General features: G+C 47.1%; 1 protein-coding gene across 1 annotated transcript in view; it reads right to left on the bottom strand.

The window, feature by feature from the left end:
* spef2 (sperm flagellar 2) overlaps nt 1-23887 on the bottom strand; it is a 62025-nt gene that overhangs the window by 21338 nt on the left and 16800 nt on the right. The window contains exons 9-19 of the mRNA XM_055918687.1: nt 22712-22899; nt 21230-21398; nt 20725-20944; nt 19858-19940; nt 19590-19677; nt 19286-19335; nt 16222-16325; nt 15857-16101; nt 7168-7285; nt 466-620; nt 144-311 (exon numbers count right to left, since the gene is read on the bottom strand). Of these exons, the coding sequence (XP_055774662.1) occupies nt 144-311; nt 466-620; nt 7168-7285; nt 15857-16101; nt 16222-16325; nt 19286-19335; nt 19590-19677; nt 19858-19940; nt 20725-20944; nt 21230-21398; nt 22712-22899 (1588 nt within the window). The remainder of the gene's footprint in view (nt 1-143; nt 312-465; nt 621-7167; nt 7286-15856; nt 16102-16221; nt 16326-19285; nt 19336-19589; nt 19678-19857; nt 19941-20724; nt 20945-21229; nt 21399-22711; nt 22900-23887) is intronic.

Genomic DNA, 23887 nt, shown 5'->3' with positions numbered 1-23887 from the left:
AGGAGAGGCGGCCAAAGGAGGAATTGGCTTTGGGGGTGACCAGAGAGATATACCTGCTGGAGCGCCTGCTACAGCTGGGTAAAAGTAGTGCACTATGTAGGGAATAGGGTGCCATTTGATACACTACGTGGTTGTTAACCGACCTTTGGGGGAGCGAGAGTTGGACTTGGAGCTGGAGCATTTCACAGCTGGAGTCAGGCCCTCCTGGGTGAGGGTGGACTCAGTGGGAGCTGGGACCGCAACCGGAGTTACCTGGACGAGAGCAGTTGAGACCGCTGGTGCCTTTCCACTGTCCAAAACAACGACCTCACCTGGTGGGTCAAAATAATTACACATACAACAACTTTAGGTACAGTAGGCATCTCACTGGACAATTTTAGAGCCAAAGTAGCATTAAGTCAAATCTCCCATTGTGGGGAATTAATATATTATCTTAAAACCAACCATTCCCTTAGTGCTCTGTACCTTTTTCCGACTGCATCATGACCTGGTACAGGATGGATTCCACTTTTCTAAAGAGCATGTCCTCCGACATCTCAGCATTCAGTCTCATCAGAATGCTCTGTTTACCAGAGAACCACTTCTCCAGCTTGGGCCAGGTATCCTGGAAGGCTGTGATCCTGCAGTGATAATAACAAAGGCTGTATTCATTAGCTGTCACGCCCTGGCCTTAGTATTCTTTGTTTTCTTTATTATTTTAGTTAGGTCAGGGTGTGACATGGGGAATGTTTGTGTTTTGTCGGTTTTGGGTGATTATATGGTAAAGGGGGTGTTGGGTGTATTGTATGGGTTTGTGTGTAGTGCATGTGTCTAGCGTTGTCTATGTTGGTTTAGTTGTTTAGGAGAGTCTATGGTTGCCTGAATGAGTTCCCAATTAGAGACAGCTGATTTCTGTTGTCTCTGATTGGGAGCCATATTTAGGGTAGCCATAGGCTTTCATGTGATGTGGGTAATTGTCTATGTAGAACGTTTGTAGCCTGTATGTGTATGTGCACAACGTTATTTAGCTTCACGGTCGTTTGTTGTTTTGTATAGTTTGTTAAAGTGTGTCGTGTTCGTTCATCTTCTTTAAATAAAAAAAGAAGATGTATCATTATTCCGCTGCATCTTGGTCCGTCTCTCCAGTACACGATCGTGACAGAATTACCCACCAAAGGATCAAGCAGCGTGAATTGGAGCAGTGGCCTGCTACACAGGATTATTGGAGTTGGGAGGAAATATTGGACGGAGAAGATCCATGGGCACAGCCGGGAGAATATCGCCGTCCCAAAGCTGAGCTGGAGGCAGCGAAAGCAGAGAGGCGGCGATATGAGGAGGCAGCACGGAAACAAGGCTGGAACCCCGTAAGTCAAACCCAAAAATTTCTTGGGGGAGGGCTCTCGGGTAGTTTAGTTGGGTCAGTCGGGAGACGTGAGCCAACTCCTCCTGCTTACCGTAAGGAGCCGGTGAGGGCGGATTTGGAAGTGAGCGACGCAGAGACAGTAAAGGAATTAATGGAGAAATTGGAGGAGAGAGTTATGAGGGATGTACTGGTTTGGTGCATGAGGCACGGCATCCGTCCGAATGAGCGTGTTGGTGAGTTAATGTCACCGGGAACAGCTCTCCATACTCGTCCTGAGGTGCGTGCTAGCCGTCTGGTTAAGACAGTGCCTACAGCACGCACAAAGCCTCCTGTGTGTCTCCAGAGTCCTGTGCGTCCTGTTACTGTTCCTCCACGTACTAGCCCTGTGGTGCGTGTCTCCAGCACATTACCACCAGTGCCTACACCACGCACCAAGCCTTCTGTGTGTCTCCAGAGTCCTGTACGCACTGTTCCTTCTCCCCGTACTCGTCCTGATGTGCGGGTCCTCAGCCCGGTACCACCAGTACCGGTACCACGCACAAGGCCTATAGTACGCCTTGAGAGTCCAGTATGCCCTGTTCCTTCTCCCCGCACTAGCCCTGAGAAGCGTGTTCCCAGCCCGATACCACCAGTGCCGGCACCACGCACTAGGCCTAATGTGCGTCTCCAGGGTCCAGTATGCCCTGTTCCTTCTCCCCGCACTAGCCCTGAGATGCGTGTCCCCAGCCCGGTGCCACCAGTCCCGGCACCACGCACCAGGCCTACAGTGCGCCTCAGCCGGCAGGAGTCTGCCGTCTGCACAGCGATGCCTGAACTGCCCGTCTGCCAAGCGCCATCTGAGCCATCCGTCTCCCCAGCGCCATCTGAGCCATCCGTCTCCCCAGCGCCATCTGAGCCATCCGTCTCCCCAGCGCCATCTGAGCCATCCGTCTGCCATGAGCCTGCAAAGCCGCCCGTCTGCCATGAGCCTGCAAAGCCGCCCGTCTGCCATGAGCCTACTGAGCCGTCCGCCAGACAGGAGCCGCTAGAGCCGCCAGCCAGACAGGAGCCGCTAGAGCCGTCCGTCAGACAGGATCTGCCAGAGCCGCCAACCAGACAGGATCTGCCAGAGCCGCCAACCAGACAGGATCTGCCAGAGCCGCCAATCAGACAGGATCTGCCAGATCAGTCAGCCAGCCATGAGCAGCCAGATCCGTCAGCTAGCCATGAGCAGCCAGATCCGTCAGCTAGCCTTGAGCAGCCAGATCCGTCAGCTAGCCATGAGCAGCCAGATCCGTCAGCTAGCTATGAGCAGCCAGATCCGTCAGCTAGCCATGAGCAGCCAGATCCGTCAGCTAGCCATGAGCAGCCAGATCCGTCAGCTAGCCATGAGCAGCCAGATCCGTCAGCTAGCCATGAGCAGCCAGATCCGTCAGCCAGCCATGAGCAGCCAGATCCGTCAGCCAGCCATGAGCAGCCAGATCCGTCAGCCAGCCATGAGCAGCCAGATCCGTCAGCCAGCCATGAGCAGCCAGATCCGTCAGCTAGCCATGAGCAGCCAGATCCGTCAGCCAGCCATGAGCAGCCAGATCCGTCAGCCAGCCATGAGCAGCCAGATCCGTCAGTTAGCCATGAGCAGCCAGATCTGTCAGCCAGTCATGGGCCGTCCCTCAGTCCGGAGCTGCAGTCCCTCAGTCCGGAGCTGCCATTCCTCAGTCCGGAGCTGCCATTCCTCAGTCCGGAGCTGCCCCTTATCCTGGTGCTGCCCCTTATCCTGGTGCTGCTCCTTATCCTGGTGCTGCCCCTTACCCTGGTACTGCCCCTTACCCTGGTACTGCCCCTGACCCTGGTACTGCCCCTTACCCTGGTACTGCCCCTTACCCTGGTACTGCCCCTTAGTCCGGAGCTGCCCCTTAGTCCGGAACTGCCCCTTAATGCTATGGGGTTAATGTGGAGGGGGGGTCATTTGGAGGAAGCTAAGGAGGCGGTTAGGGACTTTGGTGACGTGGGGACCACAACCAGAGCCGGAGCCGCCACCGTGGATGGAAGCCCACCCAGACCCTCCCCTAGACTGTGTAATGGTGCGCCCGGAGTTCGCACCTTAAGGGGGGGGTTATGTCACGCCCTGGCCTTAGTATTCTTTGTTTTCTTTATTATTTTAGTTAGGTCAGGGTGTGACATGGGGAATGTTTGTGTTTTGTCGGTTTTGGGTGATTATATGGTAAAGGGGGTGTTGGGTGTATTGTATGGGTTTGTGTGTAGTGCATGTGTCTAGCGTTGTCTATGTTGGTTTAGTTGTTTAGGAGAGTCTATGGTTGCCTGAATGAGTTCCCAATTAGAGACAGCTGATTTCTGTTGTCTCTGATTGGGAGCCATATTTAGGGTAGCCATAGGCTTTCATGTGATGTGGGTAATTGTCTATGTAGAACGTTTGTAGCCTGTATGTGTATGTGCACAACGTTATTTAGCTTCACGGTCGTTTGTTGTTTTGTATAGTTTGTTAAAGTGTGTCGTGTTCGTTCATCTTCTTTAAATAAAAAAAGAAGATGTATCATTATTCCGCTGCATCTTGGTCCGTCTCTCCAGTACACGATCGTGACAGAATTACCCACCAAAGGATCAAGCAGCGTGAATTGGAGCAGTGGCCTGCTACACAGGATTATTGGAGTTGGGAGGAAATATTGGACGGAGAAGATCCATGGGCACAGCCGGGAGAATATCGCCGTCCCAAAGCTGAGCTGGAGGCAGCGAAAGCAGAGAGGCGGCGATATGAGGAGGCAGCACGGAAACAAGGCTGGAACCCCGTAAGTCAAACCCAAAAATTTCTTGGGGGAGGGCTCTCGGGTAGTTTAGTTGGGTCAGTCGGGAGACGTGAGCCAACTCCTCCTGCTTACCGTAAGGAGCCGGTGAGGGCGGATTTGGAAGTGAGCGACGCAGAGACAGTAAAGGAATTAATGGAGAAATTGGAGGAGAGAGTTATGAGGGATGTACTGGTTTGGTGCATGAGGCACGGCATCCGTCCGAATGAGCGTGTTGGTGAGTTAATGTCACCGGGAACAGCTCTCCATACTCGTCCTGAGGTGCGTGCTAGCCGTCTGGTTAAGACAGTGCCTACAGCACGCACAAAGCCTCCTGTGTGTCTCCAGAGTCCTGTGCGTCCTGTTACTGTTCCTCCACGTACTAGCCCTGTGGTGCGTGTCTCCAGCACATTACCACCAGTGCCTACACCACGCACCAAGCCTTCTGTGTGTCTCCAGAGTCCTGTACGCACTGTTCCTTCTCCCCGTACTCGTCCTGATGTGCGGGTCCTCAGCCCGGTACCACCAGTACCGGTACCACGCACAAGGCCTATAGTACGCCTTGAGAGTCCAGTATGCCCTGTTCCTTCTCCCCGCACTAGCCCTGAGAAGCGTGTTCCCAGCCCGATACCACCAGTGCCGGCACCACGCACTAGGCCTAATGTGCGTCTCCAGGGTCCAGTATGCCCTGTTCCTTCTCCCCGCACTAGCCCTGAGATGCGTGTCCCCAGCCCGGTGCCACCAGTCCCGGCACCACGCACCAGGCCTACAGTGCGCCTCAGCCGGCAGGAGTCTGCCGTCTGCACAGCGATGCCTGAACTGCCCGTCTGCCAAGCGCCATCTGAGCCATCCGTCTCCCCAGCGCCATCTGAGCCATCCGTCTCCCCAGCGCCATCTGAGCCATCCGTCTCCCCAGCGCCATCTGAGCCATCCGTCTGCCATGAGCCTGCAAAGCCGCCCGTCTGCCATGAGCCTGCAAAGCCGCCCGTCTGCCATGAGCCTACTGAGCCGTCCGCCAGACAGGAGCCGCTAGAGCCGCCAGCCAGACAGGAGCCGCTAGAGCCGTCCGTCAGACAGGAGCCGCTAGAGCCGCCAACCAGACAGGATCTGCCAGAGCCGCCAACCAGACAGGATCTGCCAGAGCCGCCAACCAGACAGGATCTGCCAGAGCCGCCAATCAGACAGGATCTGCCAGATCAGTCAGCCAGCCATGAGCAGCCAGATCCGTCAGCTAGCCATGAGCAGCCAGATCCGTCAGCTAGCCTTGAGCAGCCAGATCCGTCAGCTAGCCATGAGCAGCCAGATCCGTCAGCTAGCTATGAGCAGCCAGATCCGTCAGCTAGCCATGAGCAGCCAGATCCGTCAGCTAGCCATGAGCAGCCAGATCCGTCAGCTAGCCATGAGCAGCCAGATCCGTCAGCCAGCCATGAGCAGCCAGATCCGTCAGCCAGCCATGAGCAGCCAGATCCGTCAGCCAGCCATGAGCAGCCAGATCCGTCAGCCAGCCATGAGCAGCCAGATCCGTCAGCTAGCCATGAGCAGCCAGATCCGTCAGCCAGCCATGAGCAGCCAGATCCGTCAGCCAGCCATGAGCAGCCAGATCCGTCAGTTAGCCATGAACAGCCAGATCTGTCAGCCAGTCATGGGCCGTCCCTCAGTCCGGAGCTGCAGTCCCTCAGTCCGGAGCTGCCATTCCTCAGTCCGGAGCTGCCATTCCTCAGTCCGGAGCTGCCCCTTATCCTGGTGCTGCCCCTTATCCTGGTGCTGCCCCTTATCCTGGTGCTGCCCCTTACCCTGGTACTGCCCCTTACCCTGGTACTGCCCCTGACCCTGGTACTGCCCCTTACCCTGGTACTGCCCCTTACCCTGGTACTGCCCCTTAGTCCGGAGCTGCCCCTTAGTCCGGAACTGCCCCTTAATGCTATGGGGTTAATGTGGAGGGGGGGTCATTTGGAGGAAGCTAAGGAGGCGGTTAGGGACTTTGGTGACGTGGGGACCACAACCAGAGCCGGAGCCGCCACCGTGGATGGAAGCCCACCCAGACCCTCCCCTAGACTGTGTAATGGTGCGCCCGGAGTTCGCACCTTAAGGGGGGGGTTATGTCACGCCCTGGCCTTAGTATTCTTTGTTTTCTTTATTATTTTAGTTAGGTCAGGGTGTGACATGGGGAATGTTTGTGTTTTGTCGGTTTTGGGTGATTATATGGTAAAGGGGGTGTTGGGTGTATTGTATGGGTTTGTGTGTAGTGCATGTGTCTAGCGTTGTCTATGTTGGTTTAGTTGTTTAGGAGAGTCTATGGTTGCCTGAATGAGTTCCCAATTAGAGACAGCTGATTTCTGTTGTCTCTGATTGGGAGCCATATTTAGGGTAGCCATAGGCTTTCATGTGATGTGGGTAATTGTCTATGTAGAACGTTTGTAGCCTGTATGTGTATGTGCACAACGTTATTTAGCTTCACGGTCGTTTGTTGTTTTGTATAGTTTGTTAAAGTGTGTCGTGTTCGTTCATCTTCTTTAAATAAAAAGAGAAGATGTATCATTATTCCGCTGCATCTTGGTCCGTCTCTCCAGTACACGATCGTGACATTAGCGCACACCATAGCTAAATGTTTTGCAATGGAAAAAAATGGTGTTTGTTATTGGACAAATTAAGGTGGGTCCCTCCCCGTTTTGGCCTGTTTTGCTTCTGTTTGGTTCCTAGTGAATACACTCAATGTGTGAAGAGAACAATGGTGTGTCAGTGGGCTAGTTTAAAAGTTCAAAGACACACTCAGAGCCCTAAAAATCACTAACAACAAAGTTAGATGAGATGATGTACTCAATAATCAGACCTGGGTTCAAATAGTATTTATTTTTCTTTCAAACCCTTTAGCTCTACTCGGTTGATCTTGACTGGCACAATGGCACCAATGGAGTAGTCCCAAAACTGCAATGCCCACCCACTTTGTCACCTAAGGCAGTCTCGATCGAAAGGCTCAAATTATTTGAAGGAGAAAAAAATACTATTTGAACCCAGATCTGCGTCTTGTGGTCATCGTACTAACTGTACCTGTGCTGGATCTGTCTCTTCCCCAGGCTCTTGTCCCTGGCGATGACAACATTGTGCTCTCTAGCAGGGGCACAGCTCTCCTCACCAGACCCGGCCGGGCCAGACCTCTCCTCCTCATCTACAAACACAGTACGTCTGTGTCATTCATTACACACATGCAACTCATACGACATGTGGAGAGGGTCAAGAGCAGGGGTGGGCAACTCTAGTCCTCGGGGGGCCTGATTGGTGTCACACTTTTTCTCCATCCCTAGCAAACACAGCTGATTAATCAAATGACATTCTAAACTGAAGATCATGATTAGGTGATTATTGGAATCAGGTGTGTTAGCTGGGGCAAAACTGTGACACCAATCAGGCGCTCGAGGACTGGAATTGCCCATCCCTGGTCAAGGGCTTCAAGTTCCTCGGTGTCCACATCACTGAGGACTTAACATGGTCCTCTCACACCAGAACAGTCGTGAAGGCACGGCTACGCCTCTTCTCCCTCAGGAGGCTGAAACGATTTGGTATCCTCAGGAACTTTTACAGTTGCACTATCGAGAGCATCCTGACTGGTTGTATCGCCGTCTGGTATGGTAACTGTAATGCCCATGACCAGAAGGCCCTACAGAGTGTGGTGTGGATGGCCCAGCGCATCACGCGGGGCGAGCTCCCTACCATCCTGGACATACAGCGCATTCGACTTTTTCTACATTTTGTTACGTTACAGCATTGTTCTAAAATTGATTAAATAGTTTATTCCCCTCATCAATCTACACACAATACCCCAGAGTGACGAAGCAAAAACAGATTTTTAGACATGACGCTACATGACGCTACAAGCTTGGCACACCTATATTTGGGGAGTTTCTCATTCTGTTTAGGGTCGTTGTCCTGTTGGAAAGTGAACCTTTTCCCCAGTCTGATGTCCTGAGCGCTCTGGAGCAGGTGTTCATCAAGGATCTCTCTGTACTTTGCTCCGTTCATCTTTCCCTCGATCCTAACTAGCATCCCAGTCCCTGCCTCTGAGAAACATCCCCACAGCATGATGCTGTCACCACCATGTTTCACTGTAGGGATGGTGCCAGGTTTCCTCCAGACGTGACGCTTGGCATTCAGGCCAAAGAGTTCAATCTTGGTTTCATCAGACCAGAGAATCTTGTTTCTCATGGTCTGAGAGTCCTTCAGGTGCCTTTTGGAAAACTCCAAGCGGGCTGTCGTGTGCCTTTTACTGAGGAGTGGCTTCCGTTTGGCCACTCTACTCTAAAGGCCTAAGTGCTGCAGAGATGGTTGTCCTTCTAAGGTTCTCCTATCTCCACAGAGGAACTCTAGAGCTCTGTCAGAGTGACCATTGGGATCTTGGTCACCTCCCTGACCAAGGGCTTTCTCCCCTGATTGCTCAGTTTGGTCGGACGGCCAGCTCTAGGAAGTCTTGGTGGTTCCAAACTTCTTCCATTTAAGAATGATGAATCCCGCTGTGTTCTTGGGGACCTTCAATGCTGCAGAACATTTTTGGTACCCTTCCCCAGATCTGTGCCTCGACACAATCCTGTCTCGGAGCTCTACGGGCAATTCCTTTGACCTCATGGCTTGGTTTTTGCTCTGACATGCACTGTCAACTGTGGGACCTTAAATAGACAGGTGTGTGCCTTTCCAAATCATGTCCAATCAATTGAATTTACCACAGCTGGACTCCAATCAAGTTGTAGAAACAGCTCAAGGATGATCAATGGAAACGTGTTTCACCTGAGTTCAATATCGAGTCTCATAGCAAAGGGTCTTAATACTTGTGTAAAGGTATTTCTGTTTTTTATTTTTCATTAATGTGCTATTTTTTTCAGAATAACCTGTTTGTTCGCTTTGTCATTATGGGGTATTGTGATGTCATTATGGGGTATTGTGATGTCATTATGGGGTATTATGTGTAGATTTATAAGGGATTATTTTTAATACATTTTAGAATAAAGCTGTAAAGCAACAAAATGTGTAAAAAGTCAAAATGATCTGAATACTTTCCGAATGCACTGTACATGCCAGGCGGTGTCTGAGAAAGGACTGAAAAAATGCCAAGGACTCCAGCGATCCAAGACATGGACTGTTCTCCATGCTCATGTCCAGCAGGCAGTACCGGTGCATCAAGGCTCAGACCAACAGACTCCTAAACAGCAAAATAGACTCCTAAACAGCTTCAATGCCCTGAACATAAGACTGTTAATAGCTAACAACTAGTGCTCTCCCTCTCCCATACTATCCATACTGACTCTATGCCCATCCACAGGTCTCTACCCACTCAGACACAACCTAAGCTGCTGCTAAAATGATTATTGATTCGATTACTCCTGTTTACATGTATATATTACCATTGGTATCTACATATTTATCCTGCTACTGGTCACTATTACTCCTGTTTACATGTATATATTACCATTAGTATCTATCTATTTATCCTGCTACTGGTCACGATTACTCCTGTTTACATGTATATATTACCATTAGTATCTATCTATTTATCCTGCTACTGGTCACGATTACTCCTGTTTACATGTATATATTACCATTAGTATCTATCTATTTATCCTGCTACTGGTCACGATTACTCCTGTTTACATGTATATATTACCATTAGTATCTACATATTTATCCTGCTACTGGTCACGATTACTCCTGTTTACATGTATATATTACCATTAGTATCTACCTATTTATCCTGCTACTGGTCACGATTACTCCTGTTTACATGTATATATTACCATTAGTATCTATCTATTTATCCTGCTACTGGTCACGATTACTCCTGTTTACATGTATATATTACCATTAGTATCTATCTATTTATCCTGCTACTGGTCACGATTACTCCTGTTTACATGTATATATTACCATTAGTATCTATCTATTTATCCTGCTACTGGTCACGATTACTCCTGTTTACATGTATATATTACCATTAGTATCTATCTATTTATCCTGCTACTGGTCACGATTACTCCTGTTTACATGTATATATTACCATTAGTATCTACATATTTATCCTGCTACTGGTCACGATTACTCCTGTTTACATGTATATTGTCACGTTCCTGACCTATTTATGTTAGTTTTGTGTGTTAGTTGGTCAGGACGTGAGGTTGGGTGGGCATTCTATGTTATCTGTTTCTATGTTGGTTTTGGTTTGCCTGGTATGGCTCTTGATTAGAGGCAGGTGGTTTGCGTTCGCCTCTAATTAAGAGTCATATTTAGGTAGGGCATTCTCACTGTTTGTTTGTGGGTGATTGTCTCCTGTGTCAGTATGTTTGTTCGTACCACACTGGACTGTAGCGTTTGTTTGTTTCGTTTTCGTTTCGATGTCGTCTGTTTCCTGTACGTAAGTTTATGTTTAGTTATGTAAGTTTATGTTCAGGTTTCGTCAACGTCGTTTTGTTATTTTGTAGTTTGAAAGTGTTTTGTTTCGTTTCGTGTTTGCCATCATCGTTGTTTAATAAAGATGGCTTATTTCCCAAAGCCTGCGTTTTGGTCTGAGGATCCTTCTCTCCTCACCTCATCCGAGGATGAGGAGAGCGTCACCCGTTACAGAATCACCCACCAAGCTAAGACCAAGCGGCAAAGGGAAACTAAACGGAGTAAGGGACAGGAGAGAAAGGATTTCTGGACATGGGAGCAAATAATGAATGGAGAAGGTCCCTGGGCTAAGGCAGGAGAAAATCGCCGTCCCAAAGCTGAGCTGGAGGCACGGAGGAGAGCAGAGGCTACCGAGGAGAGGAACCGGAGCTATGAGGGAACGCGTCTGGCACGGAAGCCAAAAAAGCCCGTGAGTAATTCCCAAAAATTTCTTGGGGGGGGGCTAGGAGATAGTGGGCCAAGGGCAGGTAGGAGACCTGCGCCCACTTCCCAGGCTTACCGTGGAGAGCGGGAGTACGGGCAGGCGCCGTGTTACGCAGTAGAGCGCACGGTGTCTCCTGTACGAGTGCATAGCCCAGTGCGGGTTATTCCACCTCCCCGCACTGGTAGGGCTAGATTGGGTATTGAGCCAGGTGTCATGAGGCCGGCTCAACGCGTCTGGTCTCCAGTGCGTCTCCTCGGGCCGGCATACATGGCACCTGCCTTACGCATGGTTTCCCCGGTTCGCCTACATAGCCCGGTGCGGGTTATTCCACCTCCCCGCACTGGTCGGGCAACCGGGGGTATTCAACCAGGTAAGGTTGGGCAAGCTCAATGCTCAAGAGTGCCAGTACGCCTCCACGGTCCGGTATTTCCGGCACTACCTCCCCGCCCCAGCCTAGTACCTACAGTGTATACACTACGCACTAGGCTACCAGTGCGTATCCTGAGCCCTGTTCCTCCTCCACGCACTCTCCCTGTAGTGCGTGTATCTAGCCCGGTGCCTCCAGTTCCGGCCCCACGCACTAAGCTACCAGTGCGTCTCCAGAGCCCTGTACACACTGTATATTCTCCCCCTACTAATCCTGATGTGCTTGTCCTCAGCCCGGCGTCACCAGTGCCGGTACCACGCATCAGGGATAGAGTAGGCTTTGAGAATACAGTGTGCCCTGTCCCTGCTCCCCGCACTAGTAGGAAGGTGCTTGTCATTAGCACGGTGCCTCCAGTTCCGGCACCACGCACCAGGTCTACAGTGCGCCATATCCGGCCAGAGCCATCCGTCTCCCCAGCGCCATCTGAGCCATCCGTCTCCCCAGCGCCATCTGAGCCATCCGTCTCCCCAGCGCCATCTGAGCCATCCGTCTCCCCAGCGCCATCTGAGCCATCCGTCTCCCCAGCGCCATCTGAGCCATCCGTCTCCCCAGCGCCGTCTGAGCCATCCGTCTGCCAGGAGCCTGCAAAGCCGCCCGTCTGCCATGAGCCTGCAAAGCCGCCCGTCTGCCATGAGCCTACAGAGCCGTCAGCCAGACAGGAGCCGCTAGAGCCGTCAGCCAGACAGGATCTGCCAGAGCCGCCAACCAGACAGGATCTGCCAGAGCCGCCAACCAGACAGGATCTGCCAGAGCCGCCAACCAGACAGGATCTGCCAGAGCCGCCAACCAGACAGGATCTGCCAGAGCCGCCAACCAGACAGGATCTGCCAGAGCCGCCAGCGAGCCATGAGCAGCCAGAGCCGCCAGCGAGCCATGAGCAGCCAGAGCCGTCAGAGCGCCATGAGCAGCCAGAGCCGTCAGAGCGCCATGAGCAGCCAGAGCCGTCAGAGCGCCATGAGCAGCCAGAGCCGTCAGAGCGCCATGAGCAGCCAGAGCCGTCAGAGCGCCATGAGCAGCCAGAGCCGTCAGAGCGCCATGAGCAGCCAGAGCCGTCAGAGCGCCATGAGCGTCGAGAGCCGTCAGCCTGCCATGAGCGTCGAGAGCCGTCAGCCTGCCATGAGCGTCGAGAGCCGTCAGCCTGCCATGAGCGTCGAGAGCCGTCAGCCTGCCATGAGCGTCGAGAGCCGTCAGCCTGCCATGAGCGTCGAGAGCCGTCAGCCTGCCATGAGCGTCGAGAGCCGTCAGCCTGCCATGAGCGTCGAGAGCCGTCAGCCTGCCATGAGCGTCGAGAGCCGTCAGCCAGCCATGAGCATCGAGATTCGTCAGTCAGCCATGAGCTGTCCTTCAGCCTGAAAAGGCTGGATACCCAGAACTGCCCATCAGTCCAGAGCTGTCTCTCTGTCCGGAGCTGCCTTTCAGTCCGGAGTTGCCCCTCTATCCTAATCTCCCTCTCTATCTTCATCTATCTCTATATTCTTATCTATCCCTCTATCTTGATTTATCTCTCTGTCCCGGTGTTATCCTTATTAGGTATATTATTAAGAGAATTGTGTGGGGGAAAAAAGAGGGTGGACATTCTTGGAGGGAGGAAGTTAGGATGGATTATGGTGGGGTGGGAACCGCGCCCGGAGCCTGAGCCACCACCGTGGTTAGATGCCCACCCAGACCCTCCCCTAGACTTTGTGCTGGTGCGTCCGGAGTTCGCACCTTGTGGGGGGGGTACTGTCACGTTCCTGACCTATTTATGTTAGTTTTGTGTGTTAGTTGGTCAGGACGTGAGGTTGGGTGGGCATTCTATGTTATCTGTTTCTATGTTGGTTTTGGTTTGCCTGGTATGGCTCTTGATTAGAGGCAGGTGGTTTGCGTTCGCCTCTAATTAAGAGTCATATTTAGGTAGGGCATTCTCACTGTTTGTTTGTGGGTGATTGTCTCCTGTGTCAGTATGTTTGTTCGTACCACACTGGACTGTAGCGTTTGTTTGTTTCGTTTTCGTTTCGATGTCGTCTGTTTCCTGTACGTAAGTTTATGTTTAGTTATGTAAGTTTATGTTCAGGTTTCGTCAACGTCGTTTTGTTATTTTGTAGTTTGAAAGTGTTTTGTTTCGTTTCGTGTTTGCCATCATCGTTGTTTAATAAAGATGGCTTATTTCCCAAAGCCTGCGTTTTGGTCTGAGGATCCTTCTCTCCTCACCTCATCCGAGGATGAGGAGAGCGTCACCCGTTACATATATATTACCATTAGTATCTACATATTTATCCTGCTACTGGTCACTATTACTCCTGTTTACATGTATATATTACCATTAGTATCTACCTATTTATCCTGCTACTGGTCACGATTACTCCTGTTTACATGTATATATTACCATTAGTATCTATCTATATATCCTATCTATCTATGTATCCTGTACTGTTATACACCTGTTGTATCCTGTACTGTTATACACCTGTTGTATCCTGTACTGTTATACACCTGTTGTACCATGTACTGTTATACACCTGTTGTATCCTGTACTGTTGTATCCTGTATTGTTATACACCTGTTATATCCTGTACTGTTATACACCTGTTGTATCCTGTACTGTTATACACCTGTTGTATCCTGTACTGTTATACACCTGTTATATCCTGTACTGTTATACACCTGTTGTATCCTGTACTGTTATACACCTGTTGTACCCTGTACTGTTGTATCCTGTATTGTTATACACCTGTTGTATCCTGTATTGTTATACACCTGTTGTACCCTGTACTGTTATACACCTGTTGTATCCTGTACTGTTGTATCCTGTATTGTTATACACCTGTTGTATCCTGTACTGTTGTATCCTGTACTGTTATATCCTGTACTGTTATATACCTGTTGTATTCTGTACTGTTGTATCCTGTACTGTTATATCCTGTACTGTTATATACCTGTTGTATTCTGTACTGTTGTATCCTGTACTGTTGTACCCTGTACTGTTATACACCTGTTGTATCCTGTACTGTTATACACCTGTTGTATCCTGTACTGTTATACACCTGTTGTACCATGTACTGTTATACACCTGTTGTATCCTGTACTGTTGTATCCTGTATTGTTATACACCTGTTATATCCTGTACTGTTATACACCTGTTGTACCCTGTACTGTTATACACCTGTTGTATCCTGTACTGTTATACACCTGTTATATCCTGTACTGTTATACACCTGTTGTATCCTGTACTGTTATACACCTGTTGTATCCTGTACTGTTGTATCCTGTATTGTTATACACCTGTTGTATCCTGTATTGTTATACACCTGTTGTACCCTGTACTGTTATACACCTGTTGTATCCTGTACTATTATACACCTGTTGTATCCTGTACTGTTATACACCTGTTGTATCCTGTACTGTTGTATCCTGTACTGTTATACACCTGTTATATCCTGTACTGTTATACACCTGTTGTATCCTGTACTGTTATACACCTGTTGTATCCTGTACTGTTGTACCCTGTACTGTTATACACCTGTTGTACCCTGTACTGTTATACACCTGTTGTATCCTGTACTGTTATACACCTGTTGTATTCTGTACTGTTATATACCTGTTGTATCCTGTACTGTTGTATCCTGTACTGTTATACACCTGTTGTATCCTGTACTGTTATACACCTGTTGTATCCTGTACTGTTATATACCTGTTGTATTCTGTACTGTTGTATCCTGTACTGTTATATCCTGTACTGTTATATACCTGTTGTATTCTGTACTGTTGTATCCTGTACTGTTATATCCTGTACTGTTATATACCTGTTGTATCCTGTACTGTTATACACCTGTTATATCCTGTACTGTTATATACCTGTTGTATCCTGTACTGTTATATACCTGTTGTATCCTGTACTGTTGTATCCTGTACTGTTATACACCTGTTATATCCTGTACTGTTATACACCTGTTGTATCCTGTACTGTTGTATCCTGTATTGTTATACACCTGTTGTATCCTGTATTGTTATATACCTGATGTATCCTGTACTGTTATACACCTGTTGTATCCTGTACTGTTATACACCTGTTATATCCTGTACTGTTATACACCTGTTGTATCCTGTACTGTTATACACCTGTTGTATCCTGTACTGTTATACACCTGTTGTATCCTGTACTGTTATACACCTGTTGTATCCTGTACTGTTGTATCCTGTACTGTTATACACCTGTTGTATCCTGTACTGTTGTATCCTGTACTGTTATACACCTGTTGTATCCTGTACTGTTATACACCTGTTGTATCCTGTACTGTTGTGGTGAATAAATGTGAAAACTTGAAACATACAGCCTGGATACCTACTGTTTGTGTTGTCATGCCGACCCCTATGGTCAAGGTAACGCTGCGTGACAATGACCATAGGACCTGTGACAATGACCATAGGAGTTGGCAAGACAACACAAACGGATCTGGGACCGGGGATATGAAACTCACAGGCCTGCTTGGCCGCCCTGTCCAAAACGTGGTCATCAGACACGTCAAGCAGCAGCGCTAGGTCCAGCACAGGAGAGGGAGGAGGGGGCTCCTTAGGCGCGTTGCTATCCACAGACAGGTTGGACCGCTTGTTCTTCCTCTCCTTCCCGGTGTCCGAGCCTCCCAGGGCCTTCTCCAGAAGCTTGGCCTGGGTCAGATCGACCGGGAAGCCGTCCAGAATCCAGCCTGAGTCTGCTGGGATTGCCCTGGGGTAAAGAGATTACAGTCAATACACGTTCAACACGAAAGGGCTATTAGTTTAATTTAGCATTTGATTCGATATATTGCTTCTAAAGAACAGAATAGGATTTTGTTTGTGTTTAAACCTGATAGCTTCGACTGCAATGTCCACAAGCAGCTCGTCTGGGACGGATCTCCCTTTTCTGAGAAACTTTTCCACTGCTGCTCCATGCTGGGCCCTCACAGAGAGCTGGGAAGGATGTTCTTTGTTATTCCAAATACAAGTATTCAAGTGATATTATACAGTACCGTTCAAAAGTTTGGACACACCTACTCATTCAAGGATTTTTCTTTATTTTTACTATTTTCTAAATTGTAGAATAATAGTGAAGACATCAACATTAAATAACACATATGGAATCATGTAGTAACCCAAAAAATGTTAAACAAATCAAAATATATTTAAGAGTGTGCAAAGCTTTCATCAAGGCAAAGGGTGGCTACTTTGAAGAATCTGAAATATAAAATATATTTTGATTTGTTTAACACTTTACTACATGATTCCATATGTGTTATTTAATAGTTGTTTTTATTTCACCTTTATTTAACTAGGTAGGCTAGTTGAGAACAAGTTCTCATTTACAACTGCGACCTGGCCAAGATAAAGCAAAGCAATGCGACACAAACAACAACACAGAGGTAGAGGTACACCAACGGATTAAACAAACATGTAGTCAATAATACAATAGAAAAAGTTTATATACAGTGTGTGCAAATGAGGTAGGATAAGGGAGGTAAGGCAATAAATAGGCCATAGTGGCGAAATAATTACAATATAGCAATTAAACACTGGAGTGATAGATGTGCAGAAGATGAGCATGCAGGTAGAGATACTGGGGTGCAAAGGAGTAAAATAAATAACAGTATGGGGGATGAGGTAGTTGGATGGGCTGTTTACAGATGGGCTGTGTACAGGTGCAGTGATCTGTGAGCTGCTCTGACAGCTGGTGCTTAAAGTTAGTGAGGGAGATATGAGTCTCCAGCTTCAGTGATTTTTGTAGTTCGTTCCAGTCATTGGCGGCAGAGAACTGTAAGGAAAGGCGGCCAAAGGAGGAATTGGCTTTGGGGGTGACCAGTGAGATATACCTGCTGGAGCGCGTGCTACGGGTGGGTGTTGTTAAGGTGACCAATGAGCTGAGGTAAGGCGGGGCTTTACCTAGCAAAGACTTATAGATGACCTGGAGCCAGTGGGTTTGGCGACGAATATGAAGCGAGGGCCAGCCAACGAGAGCATACAGGTCGCAGTGGTGGGTAGTATATAGGGCTTGGTGACAAAACGGATGGCACTGTGAGTTTGATGTCTTCACTATTATTCTATTATGTAGAAAATAGTAAAAAACAAAGAAAAATCCTGGAATGAGTAGGTATGTCCAAACTTTTGACTGGTACCGTATATACAGTATTAGATATTAGGTAGAAATATAAACTGGTTGACAAAACATTTATTTTTACTGTTCTGATTACGTTGCATTGTGCCTAAGAACAGCCCTTAGCCGTGGTATATTGGCCATATACCACACCTCCTCGGGCCATAATGCTAAAATAGAACACCTATGCACCTACAGTGCATTTGGAAAGTATTCAGACCCCTTGACTTTTTTCACATTTTGTTACGTTACAGCCGTATTCTACAATTTATATATTTTTTTATCAATCTACACACAATAACCCATAATGTACAAAGCAAAACATGTTTTTGCTAAAATTTCTAAAGTTATTACAAACAAAAACAGAAATACCTTATTTACATAACTATTCAGACCCTTTATTATGGGACACGAAATTGAGCTCAGCTGCATCCTGTTTCCATTGATGATCCTTGAGATGTTTCTACAACTTCATTGCAGTCCACCTTTGATAAATTCAATTGATTGGACATGATTTGGAAAGGCACACAACTGTCTTGATAAGATCCCACAGTTGACAGTGCATGTCAGAGCAAAAACCAAGCCATGAGGTCGAAGGAATTGAAAGTAGAGCTCAGAGACAGGATTGTGTCGAGGCACAGATCTGGGGAAGGGTACCGAAACATTTCTGCAACATTGAAGGTCCCCAGGAACACAGTGGCGTCCATCATTCTTAAATGGAAGAAGTTCGGAACCACCAAGACCCTTCCTAGGGCTGGCTGTCCGGCCAAACTGAGCAATCGGGGAATAGGGGCTTGGTCAGGGAGCCGATCGTCACTCAGACAGAGCTCTGGAGTTCCTTTGTGGAGATTGAAGAATGGAAGACACTCCTCAGTAAAAGATACATGACAGCCGGCTTGGAATTTGCCAAGAGGCACCTAAAGGACTCTGACCATGAGAAACAAGATTCTCTGGTCTGATGAAACCAAAATTGAACTCTTTGGCTTGAATGCCAAGTGTCACGTCTGGATGAAACCTGGCACCATCCCTACGGTGAAGCATTTGTGGCAGCATCATGCTTTGGGGATGTTTTGCAGCGACTGGGACTGGGAGACTAGTCAGGATCGAGGGAAAGATGAACGGAGCAAAGTACAGACAGATCCTTGATGATGAACCTGCTCCAGAGCGCTCAGGACCTCAGACTGGGGCGAAGGTTCACCTTCCAACAGGACAACGACCCTAAGCACACAGCCAACACAACGCAGGAGTGGCTTCGGGATAAGTCTCTGAATGTCCTTGAGTGGCCCAGCCAGAGCCTGGACTTGAACCCGATTGAACATCTCTGGAGAGACCTGAAAATAGCTGTGCAGTGACACTCCCCATCCAACCTAACAGAACTTGAGAGGATCTGTAGAGAAGAATGGGAAAAACTCCCCAAATACAGGTGTGCCAAGCTTGTAGCATCATACCCAAGAAAACTTGAGGCAGTAATCACTGCCAAAGGTGCTTAAACAAAGTACTGAGTAAAGGGTCTGAATACTTATGTAAATGTTATATTTCAGTTTTTAATTTAAAACATTTTCAAATAAAACTGTTTTTGCTTTGTCATTATGGGTTATTGCGTGTAGCTTGATGATGATTATTATTTGTTTATCAATTTTAGAATAAGGCTGTAACATAACAAAATGTGGAAAAAGTCAAGGGGTCTGAATACTTTCAGATTACACTGTATGTGTTTCTCTGTGTCAGTGTGTAGGTATAAGAGATACATTGTCATGTTAAAATACCTCTGTACTGTACTTGCCTTGGTTTTTTTCTTGGCTCCTTGCTGCTGAGGCTCCTGAGCGAGTGGGCCTACCAAACAATAAGACCAAATCAGACAAAACGCTTGTTTACAGACGGGCAATTCAGGATGAAGTAAAAAAACACAAGTAACATTTCTCATTGGCTTAAACATATGCTGCTGATTCTCCTAATATTGCGCTTTGACATGATGTTTCCCCTGGGTACAGATCTAGAATCAGCTTTCCCTCCCCCAATCGTCACCTTAACCATTAGTGGGGAAAATGAAAAACTGACCCAAGATCAGCGTCTAGGGGCAACTTCACCTGAATCCTGTGACGACTCCTCCATCTCAGTATCCGTCTCCACCTGGTCGATGTCTTTAGTGGGCAATGTTAAACAGCTCTCTGTGCTCTTATACAGTATAAAAAGGTTCATGTTTTTATTTAAATACAGATAAAAAAAGGGAATATACAACTGCATACAGCTGTCATTCATCCATTATTATGACAGTTTATCTATGTGTTATTCCAATTCACTTCAAAACATTTCAGACACGTTTTAGATAATTTTTTTTAAAACCGGTTTTCTGACCTCACGTCCAAGCTTTCCAAGCTGATGTGCATCCAGGGCCTCCTGGATCAGAACATTAGCTGACAGGATGTGGATGTGATGGACTGGGTTAGAAGATGAGAGAATAGATGGTGGTTTGCAGAGAGATCCTATTTTCATATATATATATATATATATTATTCATATATACTGTATACCTACACTGACTGTACAAAACATTAAGAACAAATTCCTAATATAGCACCGCCCCCCTTTTTCCCTCAGAACAGCCTCAGTCTGTCGGGGCATGGACTCTGCAAGGTGTCGAAAGCGTGAAACTGTTGAGTGTGGAAAAACTCAGCAGCGTTGCAGTTCCTCACACAAACCGGTGCGCCTGCCACCTACAACCATACCCTGTTCAAATGCACTTAAATATTTTGTCTTGCCCATTCCCCCTCTGAATGGCACACATACACAATCCATGTCTCAATTGTCTCAAGGCTTAAAAATCATTCTTGAACCTGTCTTCTCCCCTTCATCTCCACTGATTGAAGTGGATTTAGCTACGGGACATCAATAAGGGATCATAGCTTTCACCTGGATTCACCTGGTCAGCATTTTAGCATGATGGGAAGCTAACTGCTTAATTAACTCAGAAACCATACCTGTGTGGAAGCACCTGCTTTCAATATAGTTTGTATCCCTCATTTAGTGTTTCCTTTATTTTCGCAGTTACCTGTGTGTTATTCTATGGTTGTTTTAGCCAAAGAATATAGACGACTCTCACGAGGCAAGACACACGACAACACCTAATCTGTTACCTAATCTTTTGCCAGAAATGAAGTAGCATGGTAATGCACAATACTGCACGATACTGTGTGATACTGCATCATATGGTTGGAGGGATACCTTTGGCAATCCTGGTTAAACATGTGGTCTTCCCGGAGAAAAGCTTCCCCAGCACACAGGCTTTCAGTGTGAACCGAGGAAAGAACGGAGGAAGGGTGTCTGGTTTGGGGGGGTTCACAATAGTCTGCAGGCGGAGCACCACATGTCCCAGGATATTGTTGTTGGATGGGGGGGGCTTTGTCTCCCCATCCTCTGGCCAGGTCCACTCACCAGTCATGCTCTAACACACAGAATCAACACACAGAACACACCTAAAGACACTGGGATTACTGCCAACAATAACACTGAACCTGCTAGCCTGGGTACCAGGCATACAAGGAATTATCATGATAGCACAAACAGATATGGTACCAGGCTATAAACCTGCACCATTGTGAAATTCAACATATCAGTGAAGTCATATTATTAACTTGCGACACCATTTCAAGACAATTTGAGAACCACTGAATTCCATTTACACACTGAACAGAATTTCTTGGGCATGACCTCACACTAATGAACTCACCATATACTCATCATAGTCCTGGTTGTTAAGGATCTCCTGTTTCTCAACCTCAATGAACTGCTCTGGGGTGGGGTCGGCAGGTAGCTCCTCCAGACTGCCACTGTCATACAGGGGCTTCCCGCAAAACATGAGCTCCTTCCATTCCCGCATCAACTTCCCAGGGATAAGACTGCAGGACAGAGTAGCAAAGTACACTCAGAGCTGTGTTGCATCTAAAATGATGCCGTCAGAATACTGTGCCGGTCCTGCTGGAGTATCACTCTACTGAATTAACGATTAAGGTCTTGAAGATTAAAAAAATAAAATAAAAACGGTCCCAAAAAGGAAAGGTTGCTCTCCCACCCTTGTCTACTTGTCTCCTACTTTGCCTTTACATATAATTTCTAATTCTCTTCCCTCCAAGTACATTCTAATTGTTGTTGTTCAAACCAGTACAAAGTGAACAAGTTACACTAAAACTTTCACGAGAAGAATGAGACAGAATTTCAGGTTGTTTTCTTTATTTGATTTTGTTGGTCAAGTCATTTGACAAGCAAAAAAAAGATATGATTCTGTCATGTCGTGCCTTGAGCTAACCTAACGATTTTGCACAAGCAAAGCTATAACGGTATGAGCATGAGTAAACACAACTTCCCACTGGGCACAGACGTCAATTCAACGTCTATTCCACGTTGGTTCAACGTAATTTCATTGAAATGACGCGGAAACAACGTTGATTCAACCAGTGTGTGCCCACTGGGTGGTGAAATACTCACATTCTGACACATTGTTCATTTCTACGGGGGTTAACACTCTTAGATTGTCTTAGCTCCTCAAAATCTATAGCTGGCTTGTGATATTGTGAGTGCTTTTAGTATATTAAATGGATATAGGAGCCTTTTCACTTTCATTATTTTATAATTCAACAAATTACAAACACCCTTCTCTTTCAGATTCTATCAAACATTTGTACAGAACGTCATGAAACTCTACTTAAAGAGCGACTGAATAAAATAAAAATGTATCTGGTTGAAAACAGCCTATGTGGCATCGATGGGAGTCAGAAACATTTATTCTACAGTCAAAATTGACTACAAAGTGTAAATTGGATAATTTTGGTCATTCAGTCAGTCTCTTCCAGAACAGAGATCTGAGAGATTACTAGGACAAAAGGGTGTGTCACATAATGAAGGGTATGTAACAGTTTTCCTTGGATTGGGTTCATTTCAACCCTGCCCACATGCCCACAGCTGGCAGCACTCAAGCCATAATCAATTCGGAGCACAATTGCACGTGACCAGATTGTAACACCCATCACAGTGACCATGGTCAATTTGGTTTGACTTTGGTTATCCGTATGGGGCTAGTTTGGGACATCAGTAAATTACATAATGTACATGGGACAATATTCAAACATTTCAATAGCTCCAAATGTCAATGACATAAAAACCACAAACTTTGAATTTGTAGAAATTAATAACACTCTCGAAGGGTGGCACGTACTTTCCAGTGAGGAGGCGGTACTCTCCAGCTTTCGTGGCCAGGTCCACTATCTGCTCCAGTATTTCTCGGCAGCTGTCAGAGTGCTTCCTGTAGCGAGCCTGGGCGCGCTCCGTCGCTATCCTGTCATGTACCTCAATCTCTTTCCGAGTTTCCTCGGCGTGATCCAAACTGGCCTGGCGTGCTAGAGCCTGTTACACCATTGGCAGGTCAAAGGTCAAACCTCACATCAGCTTCTAGTGTAATAGTTAGTGCTATCCGGGATCCTTGGGACGTCCTAACCTAAACCCTAACCTTAACCCCTACCTTTATCGGATAGTAAGGACCTTAGTTAAATCGCCTCTCGTGACCAGAATCCAGCCACTCCAAAAACATATTGTTAGTAACACTAAGTAATGGAAAATCAAGTAATATTCTCCTGAAAACACCCAAACCTATACTTGGCTTTACACTGTGTTTCTTTTGAAGCATGGCTATACATGAAACAAATGCAAACCTTTTGTTTGTTAATAATAATATCATTACAATTTTGAACAACTTAGTAGCTTAACTAGATGAGGCTTTACTTTCCATGCATGATGATATGCTGATTCTAGGTATATATGTACAATGTGCAGGTGTAATACATCCTCTACTTGCCGAGGTCAGGGTCTCACTGAAGGGGAAATCCTGCATACTACTTCTTCTGACATGTTGGCTGCTGATGATTGACTAAAGGAGGGCATTGCTCAAGCAGACCATCTATGGTCTATTGTTCATCTATGATCTATTTGTCTGTCTATGGTCCGTCTATGATCTATTTGTCCGTCTATGGTCCATCTATGGTCCATCTATGATCTATTTGTCTGTCTATGGTCCATCTATGGTCTATGGTCCATCTATGATCTATTTGTCTGTCTATGGTCCATCTATGATCTATTTGTCTGTCTATGGTCCATCTATGATCTATTTGTCCGTCTATGGTCCATCTATGGTCTATGGTCCATCTATGGTCCATCTATGATCTATTTGTCTGTCTATGGTCCATCTATGATCTATTTGTCTGTCTATGGTCCATCTATGATCTATTTGCCCGTCTATGGTCCATCTATGATCTATTTGTCTGTCTATGGTCCATCTATGATCTATTTGCCCGTCTATGGTCCATCTATGATCTATTTGTCTGTCTATGGTCCGTCT

This window comes from Salvelinus fontinalis, chromosome 4, assembly GCF_029448725.1.
Source record: "Salvelinus fontinalis isolate EN_2023a chromosome 4, ASM2944872v1, whole genome shotgun sequence".
NCBI lineage: Eukaryota > Metazoa > Chordata > Actinopteri > Salmoniformes > Salmonidae > Salvelinus > Salvelinus fontinalis.
Note: the sequence above shows the minus strand (reverse complement) of the source record. Positions and strands in the feature narration are given on the sequence as shown.